General features: G+C 40.0%; 1 protein-coding gene across 3 annotated transcripts in view; it reads right to left on the reverse strand.

Moving 5' to 3' along the window:
- The window catches only part of CAMSAP2 (calmodulin regulated spectrin associated protein family member 2), a 151854-nt gene that overhangs the window by 50562 nt on the left and 73928 nt on the right, over nucleotides 1-27364 (reverse strand). For all 3 annotated transcript variants that reach the window (XM_010590197.3, XM_003410206.3, XM_064273426.1), the window contains one exon: nucleotides 823-984. In XM_010590197.3, the coding sequence (XP_010588499.2) occupies nucleotides 823-984 (162 nt within the window). The remainder of the gene's footprint in view (nucleotides 1-822; nucleotides 985-27364) is intronic.

The raw sequence follows: 27364 nt of genomic DNA on the forward strand, positions 1-27364 counted from the left end.
ATCAGATGACAACCAAGGAGAGAAAAAGAGGCGGTAAAAACTGACAGTACTTGCAAGAACTGAAGTTCAAAAGGGAGAAATGAAGTGCTTGCCCATACATCATGTTTAAATCTCTGGTGTGACAGTTGAAAAACAAAGAGGGTTGTGTGGAATTAACTCCTCAAACTGGCAAAGGGAGTGATACACTGGCAATTTAAACATCTTCAGGGCACAAGTAACTAATCACAGCTCCATAAAATTTCCAAGAAGAGAAATCCACCATCAATACGATCTTGTGCAACACAGTCAAGCAAACCTAAGAATACCCTAATTGTGAGTGGGAGAAAATTATTTCATCCTTGGATCCAAAAAATACTTACCGAACACTCACTCTATATCACTCCCTACTATGCTCTGAATTTTGTAATAATCTGATATGAGCTACATTACTTATTAACTGTGATTATAACTATTGATAACTATATAGAAATCTATTTTCATCATTTTAACAGCATTTTTTACATCATCAAAAGTCAAGAAGAAATAGGAAATCTTAAGTGACCAGTTCCACAACTTTGGCTTTCAACTTTGATTTAAAACAGAAAACATAATGGAATGGCAATGGATAATTTAGGATTTACTCTTTCTGGTTATGAGACTCATTTTACTTAAGTGTAACTCATTGTCGTCGATTCTGACTCATAGCAATCCTACAGGACAGAGCAGGACTGCCCCATAGGGTTTCCAAAGGAGTAGCTGGTGGATCCGAACTGCCAACCTTTTAGTTAGCAGCCAAGCTCTTAACCATTGCCCCACCAGGGCTCCAAATAAGTATAATCCTACCTTATTTATCCAATACATGACAGCATCCTCAATATCGTAGGGCAGATCCGTGGCTTGAAAAAAAGCTGAATACTGTTGAGCACACGCAATTACTTTCTCTATACTGACCATTTCTACAGTATAAGCCATCATTAGGGTGTCAATCATGGCCAAATGTGCACTCTGAAAATACAAAACAGGAACACACAGTTTTAAAGTTAAACTTAGAAATTGCTGTTTATATATTTTTAAATATTAATAGCATTTATTAACAAGCAGTAGTAGAACTAGACTTTAGAAGACCAGCCTTAATGAGAAAGGATAAATGGTATATGCTAAAGATGAATTAACTGAACCAAACCAATTTACCACCAAATATTTACAGAGGATCTATGTTTAACACACTCATTATCTTCTACTCAAAGATGTTCCTTTTCTTATTTCCTATAATGGCAAAATCATATAGTTGACAATACAATTTACAAACTTCAGAGTCATCTTTGACTATTCTTTTTCCTCATTCTTCATATCCACACAGTAAAACTTTATGGGCTCTACTTCTAAAATGTCTCTCGAATCTACCCTTTTCCTCATTCTGACTGTCGCAGGAGCATTTCAAACCATCAACAATTCCGTTGAAGTGGCACTAAGTCAACAAGGCAAAAAAAATCCTTCAACTGATATTCCTGCCTTTAACTCCTTCCTCTTCCAATTCATCCAGCAAAGGACTTTCAGTTGGCTTTTTTTTTTTTTAAATACGAAAGTGTTACACGGAAGTTTAAAAAAATTCCAAACATTTTAAGTATGTGAAGTAGAAAGTGCCCCTCCCCTAGCAGGATTCTCCCAACAACATCTACAGTTTGGTATATTTTTCAGGGCTTCGAACTGGTTCAAACTGGTTCAGTCATGGCTGATGAGTGAAGTTGGAACAGACCTGAATTTTTAAAATTTAGGTCATCTGGAATCATAACCAGAACAGGAAAAATTACAGGCCGAAACCCTGGAATGGGAGACTCGGAAGAAGTGTACTGAGTCCTTTCAGGAGCCTGATATGTGCCACTGGATTACTGCCAGGACTGAGGACAGCAACACACATTCAAAGCAGTGCAGTTAGTTGCCATCTTTGAGCCAGGCACCCGTTTCCGACTCTGCACAAAATCCAACGCGTAAGAGATATGGTGCATGTGCTCCTGTTTTCCAAGAGGGAAACTAAGTTTCTAGCAGCGTTTCAACCCATAATTTTTCCTGTTCAGCTATGGTTCTTTTCTACCCAAATTTTAAAAAATTTGGGTCTTTTCAGTGTTGTTTCCTTGGCCATGATTGAACCAGGAAGAACCATTCCAAAGCCCTGATATTTTCACACACAAAAAACTTAATGTACCTCAATAGGTAGACATTTACATCGTTTCTTGTTCTTTTGCTATTACAAGCAATGCTACAACATTGTATTCCTCTAGGGCTAACTCTTAGTTGTGGGACTACTGGGTCTAAGGACATCCAGGTTGTAAGGTTTGATAAATAGCCAGTAAGCTATTCACTGAAAAGGTTGTACTAACTTTATCTCCCACCAAGAATGTTATCACCATGCTTGTTTCCCTAGATTTTGCCAACATGAACCCATTAACCTTGAGCCAATTCTGACTCATAGTGATCCTATAGGACAGAGCAGAACTGCCCCATAGGGTTTCCAAGGAACGGCTGGTAGATTCGAACTGCTGGCCTTGTGGTTGGCAGCCAAGTTCCTAACCACTGCGCCACCAGGGATCCCTGCCAACATTAAGTGTCATTACTTTTTTTTCCCTCTGTATCAGTCTGAAAAAATATTCACTCTTGTTTGACTCTGTACTTCTCTGATTATCAACAAGGCTGAGCATCTTTTTATACATTTAACCATCATTTACATTTCTTGTTCGGAAAACTTCCTGCACGTATATTTTACCTACTTTTCCCTTTGGGATGTTCAACTTTATTGATTTGTAAGAGTTCATTATATATTAGGTGCATTAGCCCTTTATCATTCAGTAATAAATACTTTTTCCTAGTTTGTCTTTGGATTTTCAATTTCAGAGCATCTTTTGCTGTAGAGAAATCTTAAATACAGTAAAACCTGTGAAAGCCAGAGCCTGTGTAAGGTGAAAACGTGTGAGAGAAGGAAAACTAAAATATTTTTCCACTAAAACGAGTGATACAGAAGTGGTAAGACTGACTCTGTCAAAAGTGGTTGAGTTGCGAGACCTGGAAAAACAAGGCAGTTCCATTGAGTTCCAGCTCTCACAGGTTTCACTGTATTTACTTAGCAAAACCTGTCCATCTCGATGTTCTCCTTTATGGCTTTGGCATTTATCTCAAGTTTACAAAGGGATTCTCCACCCCCAAGAATACAGAAATTTCCTCCTCTATTATTTTTTTCTATTACTTTAAATACACCTGGAATTTATTTTCAAAGATGGTATCAACTAGCGACTAGTTATTTTTCCAAATCAGATACAATGAAACCTGTGAGAGCTGGAACTCACTGAGACTGCCCTGTTTTTCCAGGTCTCCTAAGTTTTCTGCCTTTGACAGGGTGAACTTTTCTACTGCTCATTTTAGTGGAAAATATTTGCATTTTCCTTCTCTCACAGGTTTCTACTTTAAACATGTTACAGCTTTCACAGATTTTACTGTATTTCATTATATTATTCTCTCATAAAGTTCTACCTCATTTTCTCCACAATAAAATCTAAACTCCTTAACAGACGTAAGGCTCTTTATCAGCAGGTCGGAATAGGAATAAAGGAAACTCTGGTGGCGTAGTGGTTAAGTGCTATGGCTGCTAACCAAAGGGTTGGCAGTTCAAATCTGCCAGGCGCTCCCTGGAAACTCCATGGGGCAGTTCTACCCTGTCCTATAGGGTCGCTAGGAGTTGCAATCGACTCAGCGGCACTGGGTTTGGTTGGTTTGGTTATAGGAAGAAAGGCCTGGCAATCTACTTCTGAAAATTTAGTCAGTGAAAACCCTGTAGATCGCAATGTTCTAATCCCACGAGTCAGGGCTGACAACAACCTATCAGTTTAGACTGATAACCTACCATTTCCTTCCCCCAATTTATTCTCATTTCAAAACTGCCACACAAGACTGTTTGCTGTTCCTTAAACCTGTCACCAACTTCCAAGCTTCCATGGTCTTGCTTGTCGTGGCCCCTCCTTAGAATGTAGCTGAAGTCACATTGCTGATTTCAGTCTTGCCCTCACCGTGAAGCCTGGCCAATCCCTGTCCACTCACGGTGACCCGTCCCGCCTGGTCCCACAGAATACTCTTCATACTTGCATTAGATTCTGATTTCTTATCTGAAGTAAGGCATGGGCATCGTTATTAAAAAACACCCCCAGGTAATGCTGATGAGCAGCCGGTACTGAGAACCACAGCCTCACATGACTGCTGGCCGTCGCCTGTACACAACCCTGTTTCTTTGGTTAGGCAGTGAGGCCCTGGAGGCAAGGGCATTATTTTAGTTGTCTTCAGATCCTTACATCTAACACGGTGCCTGGCAACCAGCAGGGGCTGAAGAAGGAAAGAATTTAGCCTAGTGGCCACTATACAGACTGGGGAATGAAGAGCTAGCTCTATTCTAGAGGCTGAGGAAGTAGATTCTGGCCATATTAGGAAGTGATGGGTCCAGCCGCTAAAAATTTAGTAGTATTTGAGAAGAAGGCAGCTACTTGGTCTGAGGCAGAATGCTTAATAATAACAATCATGAAACCAATGCTGACTCCTATTTATTAGGTCCAACTTATGTGCCAGATACTGCATTAAGTACTTTATTCCTATATTAGCTCTTCCATTTCCTGAAATAAGGCTGGGAATAATAAATAATTTATACTTTCTATAATTCTCACAACTCTCTGAAGGAAGTATCATTAACATTTTATATGTGAGGAAACTGAGGTTCAGACGATTAAGTAGTTTGTCCAAGCTTGTGCTCCTTCCAGTGTTTGACGCAGCTGGCAGTAATTAAGTCATTCAGTCGCAAAGGCAAGGAAGAGGTTTTAGAAATAGCAGATATGATACACACAAAAAATAAGCATCATAAATTACTTCAAATTCAAATCATATTCTCCTATTCTACCTCTTCAAAGGGGCTCTTTCCAGACTGCTATAGCCCAGACATCCCAGTTCTTCCTCCATCCTGAGTAGCACATTGAATCCACCACAGCACATCCTTTTACTCAAGTCACTTATCTGTACGTGCCCTCTCTGTTCAACTCTAGCCCTAGAGAGCAGAGATCCTGCCTTTTTCATCTTTGTTCCTAGTAGTGTTTTACAGATGAAAACTCTTGGTAAACTGGTATCTAAATAGCATGAAAAAGCACACTTCTTTTGGACAAAAATGTGGAAAAACATTTCAAGAGCTGTAAAAGCATTCATGTGCCCTTTAATCAAGACTCTCTTGACAATTTGTTCTACAGATATAATTTGAAAAAAAGCTGTATGAATGAAAATGACAAAGTATTATACATAACAACAACAAAGTAAACAATATAAACATCCAATCATAAGGAGTAATTTATGACTTCTTAAACTAGTTAATATAGGAAAATGTGTACAGCACAATATTGAGTGAAAAAAGCACAACATTATACTAAAATAATGTTACACACACAAACATGAAACAGGAAAATAAAGGGAATGAATGCGTTAAACTTATTTAGAAACTTTTATTACAGTATACAAAAAGATACCTATAAAATCTAGTTTACTTCAAAAATTGGGATAGTTAACACTAAGTATAGTTACTAACAGATTTTCAGAACAAAGATCATTTCATTGAATTGAATGAAATTAAAAAATAACTTAAAAAGTTCCACTACTATTATTATAGTTATTTCCATATGATACTCACCTGCGTTTAAACTAAGAGGCCTCAAGTTTTAGTATGGTTCTTTCACTCTTGAACTTTACAATGTGAGGCAGTGGTAAATTAAAAATTATGTATAAAGAAAATATATAATGGATCTATAAAAGATCAACACTGAGACATAAATTCAAGGCTAAGATCAATCAGGCAATTATGGCTCCAAATAAAATATATATCTTTTCTTACCTAAAGCATTAAAAAAAAAAAATAATAACTGCTAATACTGTCATATACTGTTTTCAGCATTTTACATGCATTAACCTCATTTAAAGGGAACTCTGGTGGCACAATGGTTAAGCCCTCAGCTGCTAACTGAAAGGCTGGTGGTTTGAACCCAGCAGTGACTACAGGAGAAAAGACCTGGTGATTTGCTCCCATAAAGATTACAGCCTAGAAATCTCTACGCGGCACTTCTATTCTGTCATTATGATTTGGAATCGACTTGACAGCACACAACAACAAAACGGCAACAACTTCATTTAATACAACCCCGTGATATAACCACTGTTATTATACACATTTTACAGAAGAGAAAACTGTATAACCTTGAACAGGTGGTGGTGACACAGGGATTTAAACCTAGAGGTCTGGCTCCAGAGTCCATAAAAAAGAAAAGAAAAAAAAATTTTTTCTTTTCTTTTTTATACCATCTAATAAATACCCAGCCTGCAGACTCAATCTCGATGCTCTACTGAAGTACTGCGGTGGCAGGAAACAGCAGCAGTGATAAAGCAACAGTTGTAGACTGCGGCCACCAGGTGGCAGAGCAGAAAGTGACGCATAAGAGCAGCGGTACAGAGTGGTCAGTTAGTGCAGAAAAAGGAAAAGGGCTACCTGGCATTTCACTCAAGAGGGAAAAGGCTGGGAGGATGTGGAGTCCAGAAACTTTATTGAGTGAGAGCTTAAGCAGCAACCAAAAACCAACGTTAGGTTCTATATCTGGGTTACCAGGATTATATTTTTGTTATTTCCAACCAACACAGTCTAAGCAAAAATAAGTTACATTTATGTATGCATTAGAACTGAAGGTTAAAGCTATTAAAGAAAAGAGAGCTTTTAAATGTTGTAGGTAAGAAGTCAGCCTCATAAAGTAATAAGGCAGAAGTTCCGCCAGTGCATGGTTTTCACTATTCTTGTACCAGATTTGGACAGAGAAGTAAAAAAAAAAAAAAAATTCCTAAAGTGAACTCGGGACTCCAGCCTCATTGTGGTTAAGTGGCCAGAAGACCTATGTCTAAGCAATCCTACAGGGATTTAGTACAGAACAAGAACAGCAGTCATCACCAACATGAAGTATGCGAAAATGGAGCAGGCAGCACACACACATCAGACTAGAGTTTTCTCCAAAAGTTAATTCCAATTCAGAAATTATTTAACATACCATGCATTTATATCAGCGGGTGTTATCACAGGTTTCATCTGCCTTTTCTTTAATGTACATAGAGATAAAAGTGAAATAGCACTCATAGACCTACTGAGGTGGTATACCTCATTCTAGAAATGATGAAACTGAGACTCAGGTTGAGCAGTCGACATTGGGTCACAGAGTTAGTGAGAGAACTGACGCAAAGCCAGGTCGGTCCGGCTCGTGCATGTCGCGTTACTCCATGCTGTCCCTGGGTATATCACAATACATTTGTGTTGTTACATAATATCATCCCACCAAGGAAGTATATGCTGAATTACAGAAACCAAATTAGTAATTCTAAACTGGTTCTGACAATTCAGAGAACTAACTCCAAACCAAAGCTCTAATCCAAAGACATTGATGTATGGAAATATCTTGGTTGAAAACTAAGTTTAATTTCAACTTAACTTAGTGTTAAACCACCATTATTTCACCATAAGAATGCAGGGGTAAAAACTTTGCTTCTGTCATCAGTTTAGCTAAGCCGAGGGGTCACTAACTGCTATCCCGTCAAGCACTGTCCTCCCTCTCAAGGCTTGAATGCGGTTCCCAGCACTAGAGAGTAAGTACTAAAAATGAGGTAAACAGATAATGAGTAAAAAACAAAAGCACCAACTAAACTCAGTATCTTAATACTGCCATCTGACTTTAGCTTTCAGCCTATGCATACGTTAATCTAAATATCATCTAGGTGTAAGTTAAAGTAAACTTCAGATACGCCATAACAGTCTTGTCCATTATTACTACAGGGGTTTTTCTGCATGAAATTTATCCTGTTTAAATTTTGTATAAAACCAATTTCTGCAAATTGAATCAAGTTGACTTTCATTTTTCAATCAGGGGAGCAAATAAATATCTGACAGGCACAGTCAGCTCTGTTCTGATTTGAAAATTCAGATCTGGTTTAAAGTAATCAATATACCAGGGAACAATTGGAACATAAGGTGAATTTCAGTTTGCTTATGCACAGTTTCATTAGCCAGACGTACTAGGTGTCTCAAAAAACTGCACCTAGCTGTACCGAGCCACGTAGGAATACACAAAATGTGCACACAGCTCAAACATCTACCACAATGTACTATGAGCCATATTCTTTCTTTCCAGCCAATTTCAAATACCCGACATTCCATCAGTTCATAAAATCTCACAACCATTCTGATGACTACTTCCACAAACAAACTTCAGGTCTTTTTCAAGGTAAAGTGCATACTTACTGTATTTTTATATATTTCTTAACTATTTAACATGTGTAAAACCGTGTGTCTTAGTCATCTACTGCTGCTGTAACAAAAATACCACAAGTGGATGGCTTTAACAAAGAGTTTATTCTCTCCCAGTCCAGTAGGCTAGAAGTCTGAATTCAGGGGGCCAGCTCTAAGGGAATGCTTTCTCTCTCTGTTGGCTCTGAAGAAGGTCCTTGTCATCAGTCTTCCCTTGGTCTAGGAGCATCTCGGTGCAGGAACCTCAGGTCCAAAGGATGTGCTCTGCTACTGGTGCTACATTCTTGGTGGTATGAGGTCCCCATTCTCTTACTTGCTTCCCTTTCATCTCTTGATAAAAAGATGATAGGTGGTGCCAGCCATACCCCAGGGAAATCCCTTTACATTGGATCGGGAATGTGATCTGGGTAAGGGTGGTGTTACAACCCCACCCTAATACTCTTTAACATAAACTATAATCACATAATGGAGGACAACCACAGAATACTGGGATACTCCTGGCCTAACCAAGTTGACACATATTTCTTGGGGGATACAATTCAATCCATGACACTGTTATTACCACTTTCATTAGGTTCCTATTTTTGAAGTGGTAGGAACAGTGAGCACGTCTGGCTGTTAACCAAAAGGCTGGAGGTTCAAGTCTACCCAGAGACACATCAGAAGAAAGGCCTGGAGATCTACGTTCGAAAAATCAGTCATTGAAAACCCTATGGAGCCCTGTTCTACTGTGACACACATGGGGTCACCCTGAGTCAGAGTCGACTCGATGGCAAGTGAATTTTTTTTCTTTTAAATGTGCCAATGATGAGGTTTTTGAGTGCTGTGTCTTTAACCCCACTGTTATAAGCCTTGTGTTTTTAACGCACTATTTTGCATAATACAGTAATTTTTAGGACTGCCTACATCGTATTATAGCAGAACTGACTAGAGCCCCCAAAATTAATAATGTACAAACTGTTACTACAAAATCACATATTGGAAGGAAATACTTTTCTGATAGTAGTAATGTTGCTCAAGCTAAAGTAGTGCAGCACAACGGGTTTCTCTTACATACAATCTTTCTGACCCTGGGTTTGTAGTTCTGCCAAAAATGACTGGTTGGCTACAGTCTGCCTGTGATTGGCCTGTTTTCACACCTTGCAGGGACTGGTCCCTTTACTAGTCAAAAAAGTGGTGTGTAAAATCATGTAAAATCACCCAACAAGATTGAGTGACTTGCGGTCCACTGAGGGAATTGGTTGGTTTGTGGTCCTGCTAGGAGGGCAACACCTTGAAACTGACAAGGAGTTTGCTTATATAAGTGGCCAATCCCACGGTCTTTTTTTTTTTTTTTAAGTAAAGAGTTGAGAAGGGAACCTCAAGACCAAGAAGACCTTGGAGCAGAGTGGTTTAGGCCTGGGGTTCCTGCAAGAACCTTCAAAAGAGCTGTTGTATGGGTCAAAGACTGTAACACTGAAGGTCACAAGAGACCCAGAAAGGGGCCCAGCAGCAGACAGCTGGTGGCAAAGGGCCTGGAAGAGGGGCCCAGTGGCACAGCAGGTGGTGGCGCCATAAAGCTGCTGATAGGAAAGCAGCTAAGAGAGCTGAGCAGGCTGCTACGCTGGCCAGGAGTTGGGCCAATTCATTTCAGAGAAGCCAAATGCATGGAGGTGGAAGGCAGAGAGGCCATGCATGGCCAAGAGGCGGCATGCACAGCCAAGAAGGGCTTGTCTGCATGGCTGACAAGGGCCTACTAACACAGCCGAGAGGCCTGCTATCATGGCAGACAGGGGCTGAGAGAGTTGTCCCTGTTGAAAGCTGTTCTGATTGACGAACTGCATCTTGTCCTGAATTGTATCCTGTTACTTCCAAGTTGCGATCTATTCTGAGTTGTCTCCCAATAATCACTTAACTGTATGTACAGTTTGTGAGTTCTGTGAGACACTGCAACAAATTACTGAACCCAATGGGGGAAAGAAGAGTGCTGAAGGGAGAAGCAGTGGCTGGTGTCAGAGATGATGGGCTGGCACAACAGCTTGGAGAAGTTGGAAATCTGGGATATATTTAACCTCTGCCTCACAGGAACTAGCTTTATGCTTATTCTTATTAATGAGATTATTTAAGTAGTAAAAACTATTAAAATATCAGACAAAGCATCCAGATTGGAAAGAAGTAAAATATCTCTATTCACAGATAACATGATCTTAATATATAGAAAATCCTAAGAAATCCACTAAAAACTATTAGAGCTAATAAATGAGTTCAGCAAGGTTTCAGGATACAAGATCAACATACAAAAATCATTGTATTTCTATTCACGTGCAATGAATAGCCCGAAAATAAAATTAGGAAAATAATTCCATTTACAATAGCATCAGAAAGAATAAAATACTTAGCAGTAAATGTATCAAAAGAAGTACAAAGCTCATACTCTGAAAACTACACAAATAAAGAAGACCTAAATAAATGCAAGACATCCCATGTTCATGAAGCAGAAGACTTAATATCGTTGAGACAGCAATACTCCTCGAATTGACATACTGGTTCAAGACAACTGCTACTTAAATTCTATTAGAATCCCTGCTGGCTTCCTTGTAGAAACTGACAAGCAGATCCTAAAATCCACATGCAAACTCAAATTAAAAAAAACCTGGTTGCCATCAAGTCGACTCCAACTCCTAGCGACCCTCTGGGGCAGAGCAGAACTGCCCCATATGGTTTCCAAGGAATGCCTGGTGGATTTGAACTGCCGACCTTTTGGTTAGCAGCCGTACCTCCTAACCACTATGGCACCAGGGTTTCCACGGAAACTCAAGGGGTCCAGAATAGCCAAAACAAAGTTTTGAACATAGTTGGAGGACTCATGCTTCCCAATGTCAAAACTTAACTATATATCTACAGTAATCAAGACAGTGTGATACTGGCATTAAAGACAGACATATGGGTCAACAGGACATATACCCAAGAGAAATGAAGACATATTTTCATGCAAAAACTTGTACACGAATGTTCAAAATAGCATTTAGCCAAAAGGTGGAAACAATCCAAATGTCCATAAACCGGTGAATGGATAAACAATACAGGTATATCCATACAACTGAAGATTATTCAGCCATAAAATACCAACGCATACTATAATACACATGAACCTTGGGAAGATTATGCCAAGTGAAAGAAGCCACTTATTGTAAAAGTGACACAAAAGACCACTTATCATATAATTCCATTAATATGAAATGTCCAGAAAAGGCCAATTCATAAAGACAGAAAACAGATTAGTGGTTGCCAAGGGCTGGGGGCAGGGTAGAATGGGGAGTGACTACTTAATGAGTACACAGTTTTTCTTTGGGGTGATGAAAATGTTTTGGTATTAGATAGTGGTAATGGTTGTACAACTCTCAGAATATATGAAAAACCACTGAATTATACACTTTAAATGGGTCAATTTTATGGTATGTTAATTATATCTCAATAAAGTTATTACAAAAAACATTTTTGATGCTTCTCCCACTTTTCCAATGAAATAACTCATAAATTGACAGTTACAGCTATAAAAAAGACAGTTACCAACTATCCATGTGTTTGCACAGTATCTTTATAAGTACTTCAAGGTGAGAGGGCAATTATTTTTCTAGACAGTGAGGTAACTGTAGACATTGTTATGGACTGAATTGTGTCCCCCCAAAAATACGTGTCAACTTGGTTAGACCATGATTCCCAGTATTGTGTCGTTATCCTCCACTTTGTGATTTTCCTATGTGTTATAAATCATAATCTCTACCTGTGGTTAAAGATGATTAAGGTGGGATTGTAACATCTTTACTAAGGTCACATCCCTGATCCAATGTAAAGGGAGTTTCCCAGGGTGTGGCCTACACCACCTTTTCTCACTCAAGAGATAAAAAGGAAAGGGAGGTGAAGGGGGGAGGGGTTCTCATACCACTAAGAAAGCAGTGCCAGAAGCAGGGCATGTCCTCTGGGCTCCGAGACCCTGCACGGAGAAGCTCCTAGTTCCGGGGAAGATTGCTGAGAAGGCCGACAGAGAGAGAAAGCCTTCCCCTGGAGCTGATGCCCTGAATTTGGACTGCTAGCCTACTTTACTGTCAAGAAATAAACTTCTCTTTGTTAAAGCCATCCACTTGTGGTATTTCTGTTATAGCAAAGACAGATGTTATTAAAAAAATAAACTACCATCTGTTTATTTCCCTAACTTTGCATTTCTACATACTTTTAAGCAGGAAACATCTATATATAGACTAATAATAAAAGAAAAAAAAATGTTAATTTTATTTTCCTCCCATAAATTGTATTTTCACTTTCCTAATACTCCAATGGTCAAGAGCTTGGCTGTTAATCCACTTGGCAGTTCAAATCCACCCAGTGGCTCTGTGAGAGAGAAAGACCTGACGATTAAAAAATTTACTGCCTAGAAAATCCTCCGGGGCAGTTCTACTCTGTCACATGGGATTACCATGAGTCGAAATTGACTCAACAACACCTAACAATGACAATACTCCAACTAGTCTAGATAAAAGGCATATGGTTTATTTTTAAAGATCATTATCTGGGATCTTTCTTAGTCAGATAACTTCTTAATTATTTAAGTAGGTAGAATCTTAGGGACAGATTTCTATAGTTGGTATGAGAAGAAAAATTTTCCAGAAAAAAATCTGTCTGAAATCATGTCTATCCTTTCATACACTAAGGAAATCTTACCCGCTGAAACCCACTGCCATGGAGTCAATTTGGACTCATAGCGACCCTGCAGGACAGAGTATAGCTGCCCCATAGGCTTTCCGAGGCTGTACATCTTTATGGAAGCAGACTGCCACATCTTTATTCCGCGGAGTGGCTGGTGGGTTCGAACCGCCAACCTTTTGGTTAGCAGCGCGCTGCTTTAACCACTACGCTCAAAAATCTAGCCTATCAAAAGTCAGTTGGTCCAAGGAGCAAAAAGCACTGGCCTTAAGAACAAAATCAGGAATATACACTGACCAACGAATATTTCAGTAGTAATCTACAGGAGGATACTCCAGACATACTGACGTAACCAACCTTTATTTAATGTGGCCAGGCTACAGAGTGCTATATTCAGGTGGGACAGCGAATTTGGCAGCTCAGGCAAGGAAAGTGACTTCCATGAGATTCAACATGTCTCATGAGATTCAAAATCTGAATAATATGGCATTTCCTTAAACACCTGACTACATAAAACTGGTGTTTCTATTTTACGTGGAACTCTAGTTAGATACGTGAATGAGGGATAGAGAGCAAGTCAAAAAGCATGTGACTATCAGCAGAATAGTCACATGCCTTTTGACTTGCTCTCTATGCCTCATTCACGTATCTAACTAGAGAGTTCCACGTAAAATAGAAACATCACGTGACTATCACAGCATAATGGAAACCTGGTGGCGTAGTGCTTAAGAGCTACAGCTTTAACCAAAAAGGTCGGGAGTTTGAATCCACAAGGTGCTCCTTGGGAACCGTATGGGGCAGTTCTATTTTGTCCTGTAGGGTCACTATGAGTTGGAATCTACTCAACAACAGATGGGTTTTTATCAGCATAATACTTACTCAGCAGCCATTTAATTCTGCCTGAATTTTTAGGGGAACAAATATAACACAGAGAAGTAGTTGAGAGTTTTCTTTAGTCTGTTTCTGTAAGGTAGCACAAGCATGGATGGGGTTTATTCTGTCATTTACATTTGGAGAATCTGATAATCACGCTACCGAATGGAAAAATGCTTTTAAGGTAATGTTGAACCAAACTGATACTAAGCTTTATTGCAAAATGAATATATACAAGCAACAGTATAGCCTAGTAGTGTATTAAAATGTAAGTCCCAGATTAACAAAAGATATATGTCTCGTGAGGAGTTCCATCAATGTCATCTAGACCATATTTAACTTCAAACGGCAAGAAATTCATTAAAATGCAGCTCTGCTGGGTAAATACATACAAGAACTGGATAATAGTAACCAAGTGAATATGGTAAACAAAGGAAATAATTTACAGCAGTGGCTCAAATCTGGCTGACTGTCACAAATTCCCTGGCCCCAAACCTTAGAGACTTTGATTCACCAGATCCCTAGAGAGAGGACCAAGAATAGCATCCTTGCAGGATTCATGCCTCCAGCAGTAAGCCACCAAAAGATCAACCTTTCTACAGCACATGTCCAATCATATCACCCTACAATCAAAAGCCTACAATGGCTTCCCAGGACATACTACCAAACAAGTCCAAAACTATTTGAATAATATTCAACATGTCTGCAGAATATTCAAACTCTGTTTTGGAAGAAGTACAACCAGAATGCTCCTTAGAAGCAAGGATGGTGAGACTGAGTCTTACATACTTGGGACATGTTGTCAGGAGGGATCAGTTCCTAGAGAAGGCCATCATAGTTGACAAAGTACAGGGTCAGCAGAAAAGAGGAAGACCCTCAACGAGGTCGATTGACACAGTGGCTACAACAATGAGCTCGAGCATAACAATGATTCTAAGAATGGTGCAGGACCAGGCAGTGTTTCGTGCTGTTGTGCACTGGGTCGCTCTGAGTAGGAACCGACTCAACGGCACGTAACAACAACAGAGAACTTTTAAAATAATCACTCATTTCAGGTCTGATCTATTATTTCTCTATGTAAACCCTGTGGTCTAGCAACACAGGTTATGAACAAGGACTATACAAGCAAACCGTCTGGGTTCGATCCTGACTCTACCACCTACTAATTATATGATTTTGGGAAAATTCCTTAATTCTTCTGTATTTCAATATCCTCATCTGTAAAATGCAGAGTGCTAATAATATTAGTATAAGGCATTTTGCCTAGAAATGACATGGCTTATGTCAATAGGGGTGGGGCAACCAAAAGCCATGCAAATTTGTAACCAGAAGATAACATGGACTACCCAGGCAGGCAGCCCACATAGCTGGAGGTTACCACAGTATATATTGAAAAATACACAAAAACCAGTGTGGAAACGCTGTGGTAATGCAGACGGAAGTGACCTCATCCAGTAGCCTGTATTAAGGTGGGCACAGGAGGCAATGCAACTGTCCCTGGCTGAGAGCTGCATTAGGCTGAAGATGTACTCTTCCGGGAAGGAGCCCGGGGAGCAGATGCTCATTTTAATTAAGATTCAAATATGAGAGAATCCTGTAGTGTGAGAACTCATGATCATATACATATATTTTTCCCTACCTGTGTCGTGAGGAAAGGGGCTAGAAGCAAAATCATCTAAGTAGCAGTAAGTATACCTATGTCCTGATCTTGGTTTTTAAACAAGAATCCTCACTAAAATGAACAATGGATGATTTTGGGTCTGAAATAGGGAAAGCAGAAAGTGAGCCTGGAGTATCTGGTTGTGCCAGAAAGAAAATATTCAAAGACTAATGAGGATATATCAAAAGGATACAGGAACTAGCCTGAAAAGGGCTCTCAGTGGTCAAATGTGTGCCCACATGAGCATAAAAAAAAGGCTAATGATGATAATGAATTATAACACAAGGAATTAAAAACACAATTAAAAAGGAATTCTATGACTCCACAGTGATAATGATTAAGGCAGCGTGGGGAGGAATAGGGAAAGCTTTTTTTTACAGGAGAAGGCCAGGAATAACAGAATAAGAAAATCACCATTTTGCCACCACCAAGTCAGGCACAGATCACCAAAAGACACTAAAGCACAAGGTGAAAAGTTACTGGGAAACAGTATACGCATTGAATCTCAAAGATCACCCTACAGATCACTTCTTCCTTACAAAGGAAAAAGTGGTCAAACTTAGTAGTATTGGGACCAACTGATATTATATGTCTCCTGATGAAATTTAACAGGACGTACACAACGTCACCTATGTAGTAATCTTGCCAAAAATTTTTTTAATCTGAATCTAATTACAAGGAAACAGTTCAACAATCAGGATTAGAGTATATTCTACAATCCAACTGGCTTAGACTTTTCAAAAGTGTCAATGTCCTGAAGTGATAACAATAAGAAAAAGGAGGAAGAGGAAGAGGACGCAGTGGAGGTGGCAGGCAACTACTCTAGGTTTAAGGAGAAAAAAAGACATGACAACAAAAAAGTAGGTGAACCTTGGTTATTCTAGGTTTGAAAAAGAAAACAATACCTATAAAGAAAATTTTAGGTACAATAACTGGGGAAACATAAATATGGACTGTGTTTAGAGAATACTGTTTAAACAGTGTTAAATTTCTTGGCATGATAATGGTATTGTGATCATACAGGAGAGTGTCCTTGCTTTCATAAGACACATGCTGAAATACTTAGGAGTGAGATCTGTCACATTCCAACGATGCTGTGTGCACACATGTAGAGAGAGGGAGGGACGGAGAGGGGGGAGGAGGCAAGATAAAGCAAATACGGCAAAATGCTAGTGTTAAACTATTTAACCTTATAGCAGGTCTAAAATTTTTCAAATTAAGAAGAAAATGTAACTTAGAAGCAAACAAAGCTCGTATTCATTTCTCCGTAAAAATCTAAGTACATTTTATACATACATCATTATATATGCCATAGCCAAGTCAGCTAAGGCCTAAAGATGAATTTACAGATCTTGTATTGATACTCTTGTCCCATGAAATTATGTTTATGAAGCAAGTATTAAGTGGTATCAGACTCAAAAAGGAGCTGTTAATACATCCACAGAATGGTAAGTTATGTTTCTACTTTTTTAATTCATAGGTTAATTGCTGGTGGATTTCTTCCCAAGCCGCACCTCATAAGGAATGCATGCCCAGGCTTTATCTGTACAGGAAGGCAGTCATTAGATGGGTACTTTAAGGTGCACAGCCTTAATGTAAAGGTAATTAAGCAACACATGCTAGCCCTGTTGTTACATCAGAAATAGAAACTGAGTAGGTTTCAGTGAGCCAAAAAGAAAAAATAGCAGCTTTAAGAATAAAATGCTTCCAAATGGGGTTTCAAAGAAAATGTAAGCACTTTCATGTCACTGTTAAGTATGCAGAGAAATAGGATGCAGGCATTTTAAGGTAGGATACTACCCTGTCATCAATAATATCAAAAAGAGGCAGGTTTCTCTACTGCAACCCTTTCAAAAACAATTCTGCTCTTAAGAAATGTTAGGATCTTAAGTGAAAAATATTTTTCTTCCTTTTAGTTATTATTTTGTTTCACTATATATTAGTAACCATTTTCTAATAATAAGTAAATATGTTTATTTGAATTAATTTATAATGCCAATATCCAATTTTTTAAAAATTCTAGGAAGAAAAGCAGGGCAATAAAAAAGCAATAATCGCTTACACTTACTGACCTCTCATTACAGGTCAGGCACTACCTGAGATGCTCCACAGGCACTCTTCTATTTAATCCTCACAACAACCGCCTGAGGTAACATTATCACCCCTTATTACAGACAAGAAAGTTGAAGCTTGGAGAGTTCCAGAACTAGTCCAAAGTCAAACAGCTGATATTTGTGGAATATTTGTTGGCGTTTCCAACCTTCTGTTCTACTCCAGAGCCAACGCGCTCAATCACTACAACACTTACTGCCTCGTTAGCAGTGATGCATTTTCCAAAAGGCACTGGAACCAGTTCTGCCCCAGATGGCACTATTTCTTTTTAATCTTAAACATCCATTCTTCATAGACCTTTTATTTTCATTAAACTTTTTGAGATAATTAGGTTCACATCCAGTTATAAAAAAAAAAATAACACAGTGAGATCCCATGTCTCTACCCAGTTTCCCCAATGGTATCATTTTGCAAAACCACAGTACATTATCACAACCAAAATATTGAACATGGATACTGTCAAGATACAGAGTTTTTCCATCATGCTGCCTTTTTTATTGCCACACCCACTTCCCTCCTGGACACTGCCCTACCCCCAGTCCTTAACCCCTGGCAACCACTAATCTGATCTCCAATTCTGTAGTTTTGTCATTTCAAGATTGTTGTATAAATGGAGTAATATAGTATGTTAATATTTTGGGATAGGCTTTTTTTACTCAACATAATTTTATGGAGATTCATTCAATTGTTACATGTATCAATAGTTTGTTCCTTTTTATTCCTGAGTATATTGTACTGAACTACATATTTAACATCATTGGGTAGTCTGATTTTCTCAATTTAACTTACCTTTCTTATGAGTGGTTAAAGTTCTAACTATAGTTTACACTCTTTAAAAAAAAAAAAAAAACTCAAGCCTTATGGCATAGTTAAAATAAAAAGTAATTTACTTGATGTCTTTCAACTATGGTGTTGGTGAAGAATATTGAATATACCATGGACTGCCAGAATAACAAGCAAATCTGTTCTGGAAGAAGTACAGCCAAATGCTCATTAGAACTGAGGATGGTGAGACTTTATCTCACATAATTAAGACATGTTAGTCAGGAGTGACCAGGCCCTGTAGAAGGACATCATGCTTGGTAAAGTAGAGGGTCAGTGAAAAGAGGAAGAACTCTCAATGAGATGGACTGACACAGTGGCTGCAACAATGGGCTCAAGCCTAACAAGACTGTAAGGATGGTGCAGGACCGGGCAGTATTTTGTTCTGTTGTACACAGGGTTGCTATGAGTCAGAACTGACTCGAGAGCACCTAACAACATTAATTTTTAACTCCTCTAACCAGCTCACAGGAAAAGTAAATCTCCTTAGAGGGTCTTTAAGGAAAGAGAATAATAATCACAGGAGACAGCTACCCCAGAATACATCTTTAAAGGGAACATAACAACAAGGCTGGAAATGTAATCCACGTCCCTGTTCTCAACTTCAGTGATATTTCAAGCTAACAAAGAAGTGTTAATATGAGGCAGTCTGTTCTCAGATACCCACATACAGTTTTTATTAATCTCCTACCAAGTGGTATTACATGTCCTCATTTATGAACACACAGGCACGCATGTGCGCGTGTTCCCCAGATTACAGAAGCCTAAAAATATTACTTAATGATTTCACAAGAACTTGGCTGATGATAAATAAAATGGACATCTTCTTTTCTATGCTTTGTAACCATCAGTTAACCATTTCTTTTTCTCAAGAGAAAAAATTTAAGCTAATTCCTACTCATTCTTTAGGTTTTAGACTAAGTATCACATCACCTAGAAAGTTTCCCCTGACCACTACTCCCCACCTCAGACTAGATGAGGTTTAGGTGCCCCTCTGACAGGTTCCACAGAACCTTACAGTAGCAGTTACCATGGAGTAACTGCTTACTTACCTGTCTCTCCTTCTAGACTCTACGTGTTCTGAAAGCATGGTTGTGTCACTACAGTACAGTTTAACATATATTAGGTGTTCGATATATAAATATTTGCTGAACAAATGACTATGCATGAAACATATACCGTAACATCGACTGGAAGATCCAGAAACCAGTTCTTCCATGACATTGTGTTCAGTGTCAAAGCAGAATTATCCTTATGTGCTTTTCAATGGCACCCATTTTAATGCAGGCTACTATTACATATTTTTATTCAAATAACACACAGCTTCTGCGTTTGTTTGCAAATAACACACAACTTCTGCGTTTGTTTGCCAGCCATGCCCTCCCCGTGAAGCACCCTCACAAATGCCAATCCTCTTCCACATGTTGCTGCAAAAAAAATTAGCACAGTGCTCTTACGAAAATACCTCGGAGCGGGGGGTGGGGTGGCTGCCAAACCATCACAGAAGGCGCATGTTACTTGCATAAAAATACGAACCAAAAAATCAAACCCGTTCCCGTCGGGTCGATTCTGACGCATAGTGACCCTATATGACAGAGTAGAACTACCCCATAGAGTTTCCAGGGAGCGCCTGGTGGATTCGAACTGCCAGCCTTTTGATTAGCAGCCATAGCACTTAACCACTATGCCACCAGGGTTTCCTAAAAATACAACCAACCAAAGCCATTGCCATCGAGTCGGTTCCAACGCATAGCGACCCTACAGGACAGAGTAGAACTGCCCCATAGGGTTTCCAAGGAGTGCCTGGTGGATTTGAACTGCCGACCTTTTGGTTAGCAGCTGTAGCACTTAACCACTACTCCACCAGGTCACTTTTTAATTAGATACCTTGTTTATAGATACGCTTTTAAAAACAACTGCCGCCATTAAAAGACAGTATATCATCACTCTACCTAAATCCTCTAGAACTAAATTTTTTTTATTCTAAAATCCACACACCATATAAATTAGCACTTTTACAATTTTAGAGATCTGAAGTATTTCAGTCGTACTGCTAAAAAAAAATTCAGCTAACCTATACCTGAGTAACTTTAAAATAGTTACAGTTCAGTATTTATTTATTGTTATGGATTGAACTGTACCCCCCAAAAATATTTACCAATTTGGCTAGACCATGATTCCCAGTATTGTGTGATTGTCCTCCATTTTACGTGTTATTGATCCTGACCTCTACACGTTGAAGTAGATCTTAGTGTGTCTTGGGTTTCAGCCTTGCAGGAGGGCATGACTCAAGCCCCACCCTTACTAAACTTCCACCCTTCCCCAGGGTGTAGCCTGCATCTAAGATACGTGTTTGTATCCTGCTGAGGCTCTCTCTGTATCTGGGCCCTGCATCTAGTTTGTGATCAATTGATCACCCTAGAAGCCTACTGTCTGATCTGACGATTCTGGGATTCGGAGCCTCCACAGCCCCTTGGGCTGGCAGCCTATCACGTGCCCTGATTCACCAGCTTCTGCAGCCTTGTGAGCCAGCAGTCTGTGGTCTGAACTGCTGGTCTGGGTTCATCAGCTCCTGTAGCCACATGGGCGAAAGAAGCATACACTTGACCCATGAATTTGGGACTTGCCAGCCTCCACAACCAGGTGGGCCATTTCCTTTACATGGTTCTTGAGTTCTGTGAGACGCTGCAGCAAAGCAGGGAACCCAAAGGTGGGAGAGAGTAGTTGATGTTAGCGATGATGGAGTGATACAGCATTTTGGAAAAGCTGGACATTTGGGACATCTTTAACTCCACCTCATAGGAACAAGCTTTGTGTTGATCCTTATAAATGAAATTATTCATTAGTTGGTGTCAGAAGTAGGATTCTTTGCAATGGCTCCAGGCTCATGAAAGCTTGGGACTTTGAAGAGAAAGAACTCAGGGGCTTGGGGAGTGAAACTTTTGATTCTTCGATGGTTACTTTAGTTGCTGTAATGGCTAAAAGCAAACATTATGCTGCACTTGGAGTGGCCTGGGGCAAAAGCCAGGCCAGATAAGCAGGATGACTGATAGGGGGTCAGGGTCTTCTGGTTCTACCCAGCCAGAGGCCCAGGGCCATATGCATATGAATGGGAAGATAGGTAAGGGATGGAGAAGAGAAGATGCAACTGCAGTGTTTTGAAAAGGGTCATGTGTTTAGGATTATGTGTTCATTGGAATATACAATGGATACTGAATGTTTCTCTTATCCAGTGTTGTAAAGCAGACCTAAATGTATGGTAGAAATGAATATTGGGTATTACGGATTACAGAAAGCATGTAACTCCAGCGTCAGCCAATACTTGATTGGATATGATAAAAGCGGGGCTAGGATTTGCCCAGGAGAAACACAGGCTTTTTGTTCCAAGCCAGTAGCCCTATGTATGGAGTGGGGGCTTCGGTTGAAAATCTGACCCCCACCCAGGTTTGCATTTGAAAAGACATGCAGAACCACCCAGAACTGCTGAGAGAACAGATTTATATTTTAAGGAAGGACCACTGAAAAAAAAGTGACTGTTTTGCTTTTTGAATTTTGAGCAAGTGGTTTGCTGTTGGATGCATCGAGGCAGAAAAAGCCAGTGTCTCTCAGAAGAGCCCCCTTCCAGGACTCGAAGTTAACGGGAGCTAGCAAGTAGACAGCCTGGTTTGCTTGCTTGTGGTAACCACATGGGTCCGCTCAATGAGTGGAAGTGGGGGAAGTGCAGCAACGAAGCGACAGGTTGAGTTTGAACACGTTCCATTGACCGCCATTGACCCAGCCCACAGGGACTAGGGATGAGAAAGAGAGGAAGGGCTGGCTGGTCAGAAGTAAAATGAATTGTTGGACTCCTGAAGTTTATGGGTGGAACCCACTGACCTAGCCCAAGGGGGCTAGGGATGAGAATGTGAAGGTGCTGTTTGAAGTGCCAGGAGGTTTGTGGGAACTCTCAAGTCTAAGACTACTACCCATTGTGACCTAGCTTGGATGGCTAGGGATGAGCTGACCAGAACTTGACCTAATGAAGGGAAAGATGTTTGACACCGTAAGCTGGTATAGACTGCTGCAATTTGATGGCTTGCTCTGGACTGGACTTTGCTTATGAATGAAGATCCTGAAAGTTCTAACCGGAATAGAAGATTCTTCAACATCAAGACCATGCTTGTCTCCTCCACTACTGGTTTGATACAGACGGCCAATTTAAACGCTGGCTATCTAAAACGGGGGCAGATAAAAACATAAAGTGGCTGGCTTACATGCTTTCACAGGTGTGCTTAAGACTCAAAACGAGGGGGATAAGGGGCAATCTGATGGGTCTGGAGAAGAGAGGGTGGGAGGGATGTTGACAGGATTATATGATTCAGTTGTGAGTGTTGATTGTCAACAGGGTTAATTGTGATTGTAAAAACTGTAACTGCAGAAGCTCCAAGTGTGAAAGATGAACTAAGGGGAAGGTACTGCCGGACTTAAGTACAGTGGCCAAACCTAAAGTCCTTTAAAGGTTTTGCTATGCTGATACCTTGTGAGGCTCAGAGCAAGGGAACAACCTTCTCTGAATTAAATTGTATCAGGCACCAGAAAGGGTGAAGCCAAGACAAACTTTTGGAGAACCTGACCAGATCAGGTGGAAACCTGCCCAAGACCTGAACCACTAGTACTTTAGTAACCACACCCTGAGGACTCTTTGCCCTTCTGCAGGACTAATTGTTAATGGCTGTTTTGGACTGGTAAAATGATTGGGAGGGCGAAGTTATCCTCCAAGTATGACAGAACCATGGCTAGAAAAGCCAGAGGGTGGCCTCTGGTGCCATACATCACTTTTGTGTAGCCTTTCTAGCCATGGTCTTTGCAGTGTGATTCATTACTTTTGTGTGTGGCCTTTCTAGCCATGGTCTTGTAACTCCCACCCAGGTGACGGTATGACAGGACAATGTGGCCTACCAAGGGCACTGGTCAGTTTTGCCGTCAAAGAGAGCCAATTCCAGAGCAGAGGAGAGGAGGCCACCACCACAGTGGAAGAAGAGACCAGCAGGAGAGACCTAGCATCATTAGACGGCATGGTGGGCTTCCCAGCCCATGGAGAGAGAAAGCTGAGTGCCTTTGGGCACGAACTGAGGGCCAGGAAGAGGCATGCCTGCAAGCACAGCTGGAGAGAGGCTGTCCTGATGGAAGAACTGTATCCTGAATGCTCCTGAGCCTGAACTGTAACTGTTACTGCCCTAATAAACCCCATAATTGTCAATATTGTCTGTGAGTTCTGTGTGGCCACTGCAATGAATTAGCAAACTCAGCACAGAAGCAGAGAGTACTGTGCGAGGGATGGTTGGTGTCAGAATTGATAAAGATGGCAAAGAGAGAGGGCTTGTCTGGCCTCCGCCTCTTGGGAGTCAACCTTGTGCTGTTGATCTTGGTTCTCCTTCCCCCTCTTCATGGGGTTGGAGGAGGTCAGACACCGTCCCCATGCCATTTTTACAGTCTTGTAACTCCCACCCAGCTGATCAGGCAGGACTATGCAGGTATGGTAACTGTGGCCACCAAAGGGATTGGTCAGGTGTTGCCACCCTGCTGGGTTTGAAATGAACCACCCCAGAGCTGGGAAAACAGTCATTCTGCTAAAAAAAAAAGTTCAGCTAACCTGTACCCATGAGTAACTTTAAAATAATTCAGTTCAATATCTATTTATAATAAACAGTGCTAAACATGATATGCCCAATTCACCATTGCTACTACCCTCGCACCATCCTTGCTTGGACTTCTGTAATGGCCTAATGAGTCTCCCCACTTTCTTTCAGAGCAGCCTGAGCGATGTTAAAACACAAATTAGATCATGTAACCTCTGTGTTTAAAAATTCCACTGTGCTTGGAATAAAATCCTTTTCACGATTCATTAGATGGGACTAAATCTGGTCCATGCTTACCTCTCAGATACATCCTCAGACAAGGTTGTCCAACTTGGTACAGCCACGCTGATGTTTCTGTTCCTAGCTTATGACAAGTCTCTTCTTGCCTAGGAATTTTGTACTTGCTGGTTCCTTGGACTGACTGGCTTTGCTGTCAGATCTTTGCATACCTACCTTGGTTTTTGTTTTATTAATTCTGGTTTCAGCCACACTATTATCTCCTCAGAGATCTTCTCTAAAGATTGTCCTTCTTCTGCATACTCAGTTTTCTCTATCAAATCATGCTGGTATTTTCTCCATGGCAGTTAACACTATCCGATGTTACTCATGTTTGCTTTATGTCTATTACCTTGTCCCCTCTTCGCACACTCCTACCTCTGCTACGCCAAAAAGCATGCTCCATGCAAATAGATGTTCTTGTCTAGTTTACCCAGGACCTAACGCAGAAGAGGTTGAAAGAAGGAACTGATATTCAAACCCCAGGGAAGTCAGCTCCCAGCACCCTTACCCTGTTTTGAATCATTTTGTCTCATTGTGCCTTGTACTTGACAGTGATCCCTGACCTTGCTTTGTCTTCTGCCAATAGTTTTATATTTGGTAGTTCTCCTCTGACATTTGGTTCCCCTCTTCAATTACAACCTACACTCATCTCTTGTGCTATATCTCTTCTATTTCCATAACGGATCACAAGCAACACAGGATTGTGAATCTTGAGAGAAGGACAACAAATGAGGACCTTACAATCACCTCACCTTTCTGCCTAAAGAAACTTTCTGGAACACTGCACAGGGAGGGGGAACCCTCTGCATGGTGGTCTTCCTGAGTTGAAGAGACAAAATCTAGAGTTCGGGGAGGCTGAGGCAGTTGAAACTCACGGGGCAGAATACCAGGGAGAAGGGAGCAGTAAAAAGGAATAAACTACAAATATAGAAAATAAGCCTCAAAAAAAGAAAAAGTAAAAGAAGCCAGCAAACACAAGGTCAAGAAGGGGAGAGTGCTGACATGTCACAGGGTTGGCAACCAATGTCACAAAACAATACACGTATTAATTATTTAATGAGAAACTAATTTGCTCTGTAAAACTTCATCTAAAGCACAAAACAAACAAAAAAAACAGTCCACACTGTATGTTTTCATTCATATGAAATCCTAGAACAGATAAAATTAATCTACTGAGACAGAAAGATTAGTGGGTGCCTGGAGTAGGGTGTGTGAGAGAGTGGAGACTGACTACAAAGGGGCCCAAGTCTATGTGTATCTTGACTGGGGTGATATGGGAGCATATATATTTGCCAAAACTTATCAAACTAGTATATTTTACCTAAATTATGCCTGCACAGTGCTGGCTTTTAAAAAGAAAGCGCTCACCTCAGGAATCACTTAACTTCATTGAGCCTCATCTTCTGTTAAATGTTTCTTCACAACGTGTCAAATGAGATGTATAGTAAAGTATACTAAAAAGTTCTAAGTGATAGAAAAACCTACAGCATTTTTCTTATTTAAAGCATTATACAGCCAATTTATGCCTATGGGATTAATCTAGAGAATAGTTCATTACATAACAAAATCTAAAAATAATCTTCAAACTTCATGTAATTATTTATTTTATGTCTTCCCCAAACAAATGTTCTTCAATTAATGCTTTAAAGAATTAAATGAAGAGATTTATATACGCATTTTACACAAATAATGCACACCATCTACCTTTGTTTGCCAACTGCTCCCACCCACTGCAAGGTATTTTTGTAACTATACTACGCTAACTTTTTTTTTTTGAACAGCAAAATGTAAAAAAAATTGGCATAATGGAGTTTATGAAAGTATCTCATGGGGGAGGGAGCAGTTGGCAAACCAATGTAAAAGATACATGTTATCTGCATTAAAATACACAAACATCACCTTCCACATGCCTGGTCCACTTAAGTGGAGTTGCCAACAAGTTATGGAAGACATGTAAGCAGAAAAAGAAATAATAACCATCAAGACATAAAACATGGGCTTCATAAAAAATCCACTAAAGTAGATGATTATATCCAACAAATAAAGATTTAAGCATGGGGCATATGTATTTTCCAAATGTCCTAACCATAGTGACCTGGACAAGATTTATTTTTATGATAGTCTATATATGGCAGCTCAGGCTTGTCCACCACCACTCGACATAATTGCTGCTACCTTATGCCAAGAATGTAAAATGACAGCTATGGTCTTTCATTTGCTAACCAGTATGACATTCCTAGTATATTTTAACCAGTCACATATGGTGACTTCAAAGTATGTGTTTTACAGCTTTCCAGATTTGAAAGTTTTCCAGGCATATTTGATCCTGAGCCAAAGACTGTGCTTCAAATCTCAAAATCTAAAACAAGTTACATTAAATACACAAAAATATGCTTTATCATATAAAAATAAAAAAAAAAAATAAGCACCAATAAAAGCTCCAAACAACACTCAAAAAATTGCCTGTAAGGAAGTTTGTCAGCAAATTTCTCTTCCGCTGAGTGTATGAAAAATGTGCCTGGCAGTACTAGCATTACCAGCAGCAAAATAAACTGAACCACCAAAGGTTATGACACAATATAGCTGCCCTCTCACTTGCCTCTCCCACCCGGTCAGATTTAATTTCCCATGCACTCTGTGTGAGAAAGAGAAAAAGGAAGGTCATGCTGTTCCCTTGGTAACTACCCATTCCCAGGATTTTAGAAACTACACAATTTGAAGTTTAATAATAGCAGGGAAAGTTTCATAAGATTTATAAGATAGCTGTGGCAGAAACTCAAAAAACAAAGTATGAATAATTTTCCCTCAGCCTACCAAGTATCCAGACGTTGGTCACCCATTTCCCTTCAGATCAGTGTTTGCTGGTAAGCAATGCCCAGGTTTACATGCTGCAGTGGTGGAACTAAGAGACCAAACTTTTCTAAAGCCATAGCTTCATGGGAGACACTGGCCAGTGCCCAGAAAGCTACAGTCATCAGAAAAAGTGAAAAGCCA

Source organism: Loxodonta africana, chromosome 20 (genome assembly GCF_030014295.1).
Source record: "Loxodonta africana isolate mLoxAfr1 chromosome 20, mLoxAfr1.hap2, whole genome shotgun sequence".
Lineage (NCBI taxonomy): Eukaryota > Metazoa > Chordata > Mammalia > Proboscidea > Elephantidae > Loxodonta > Loxodonta africana.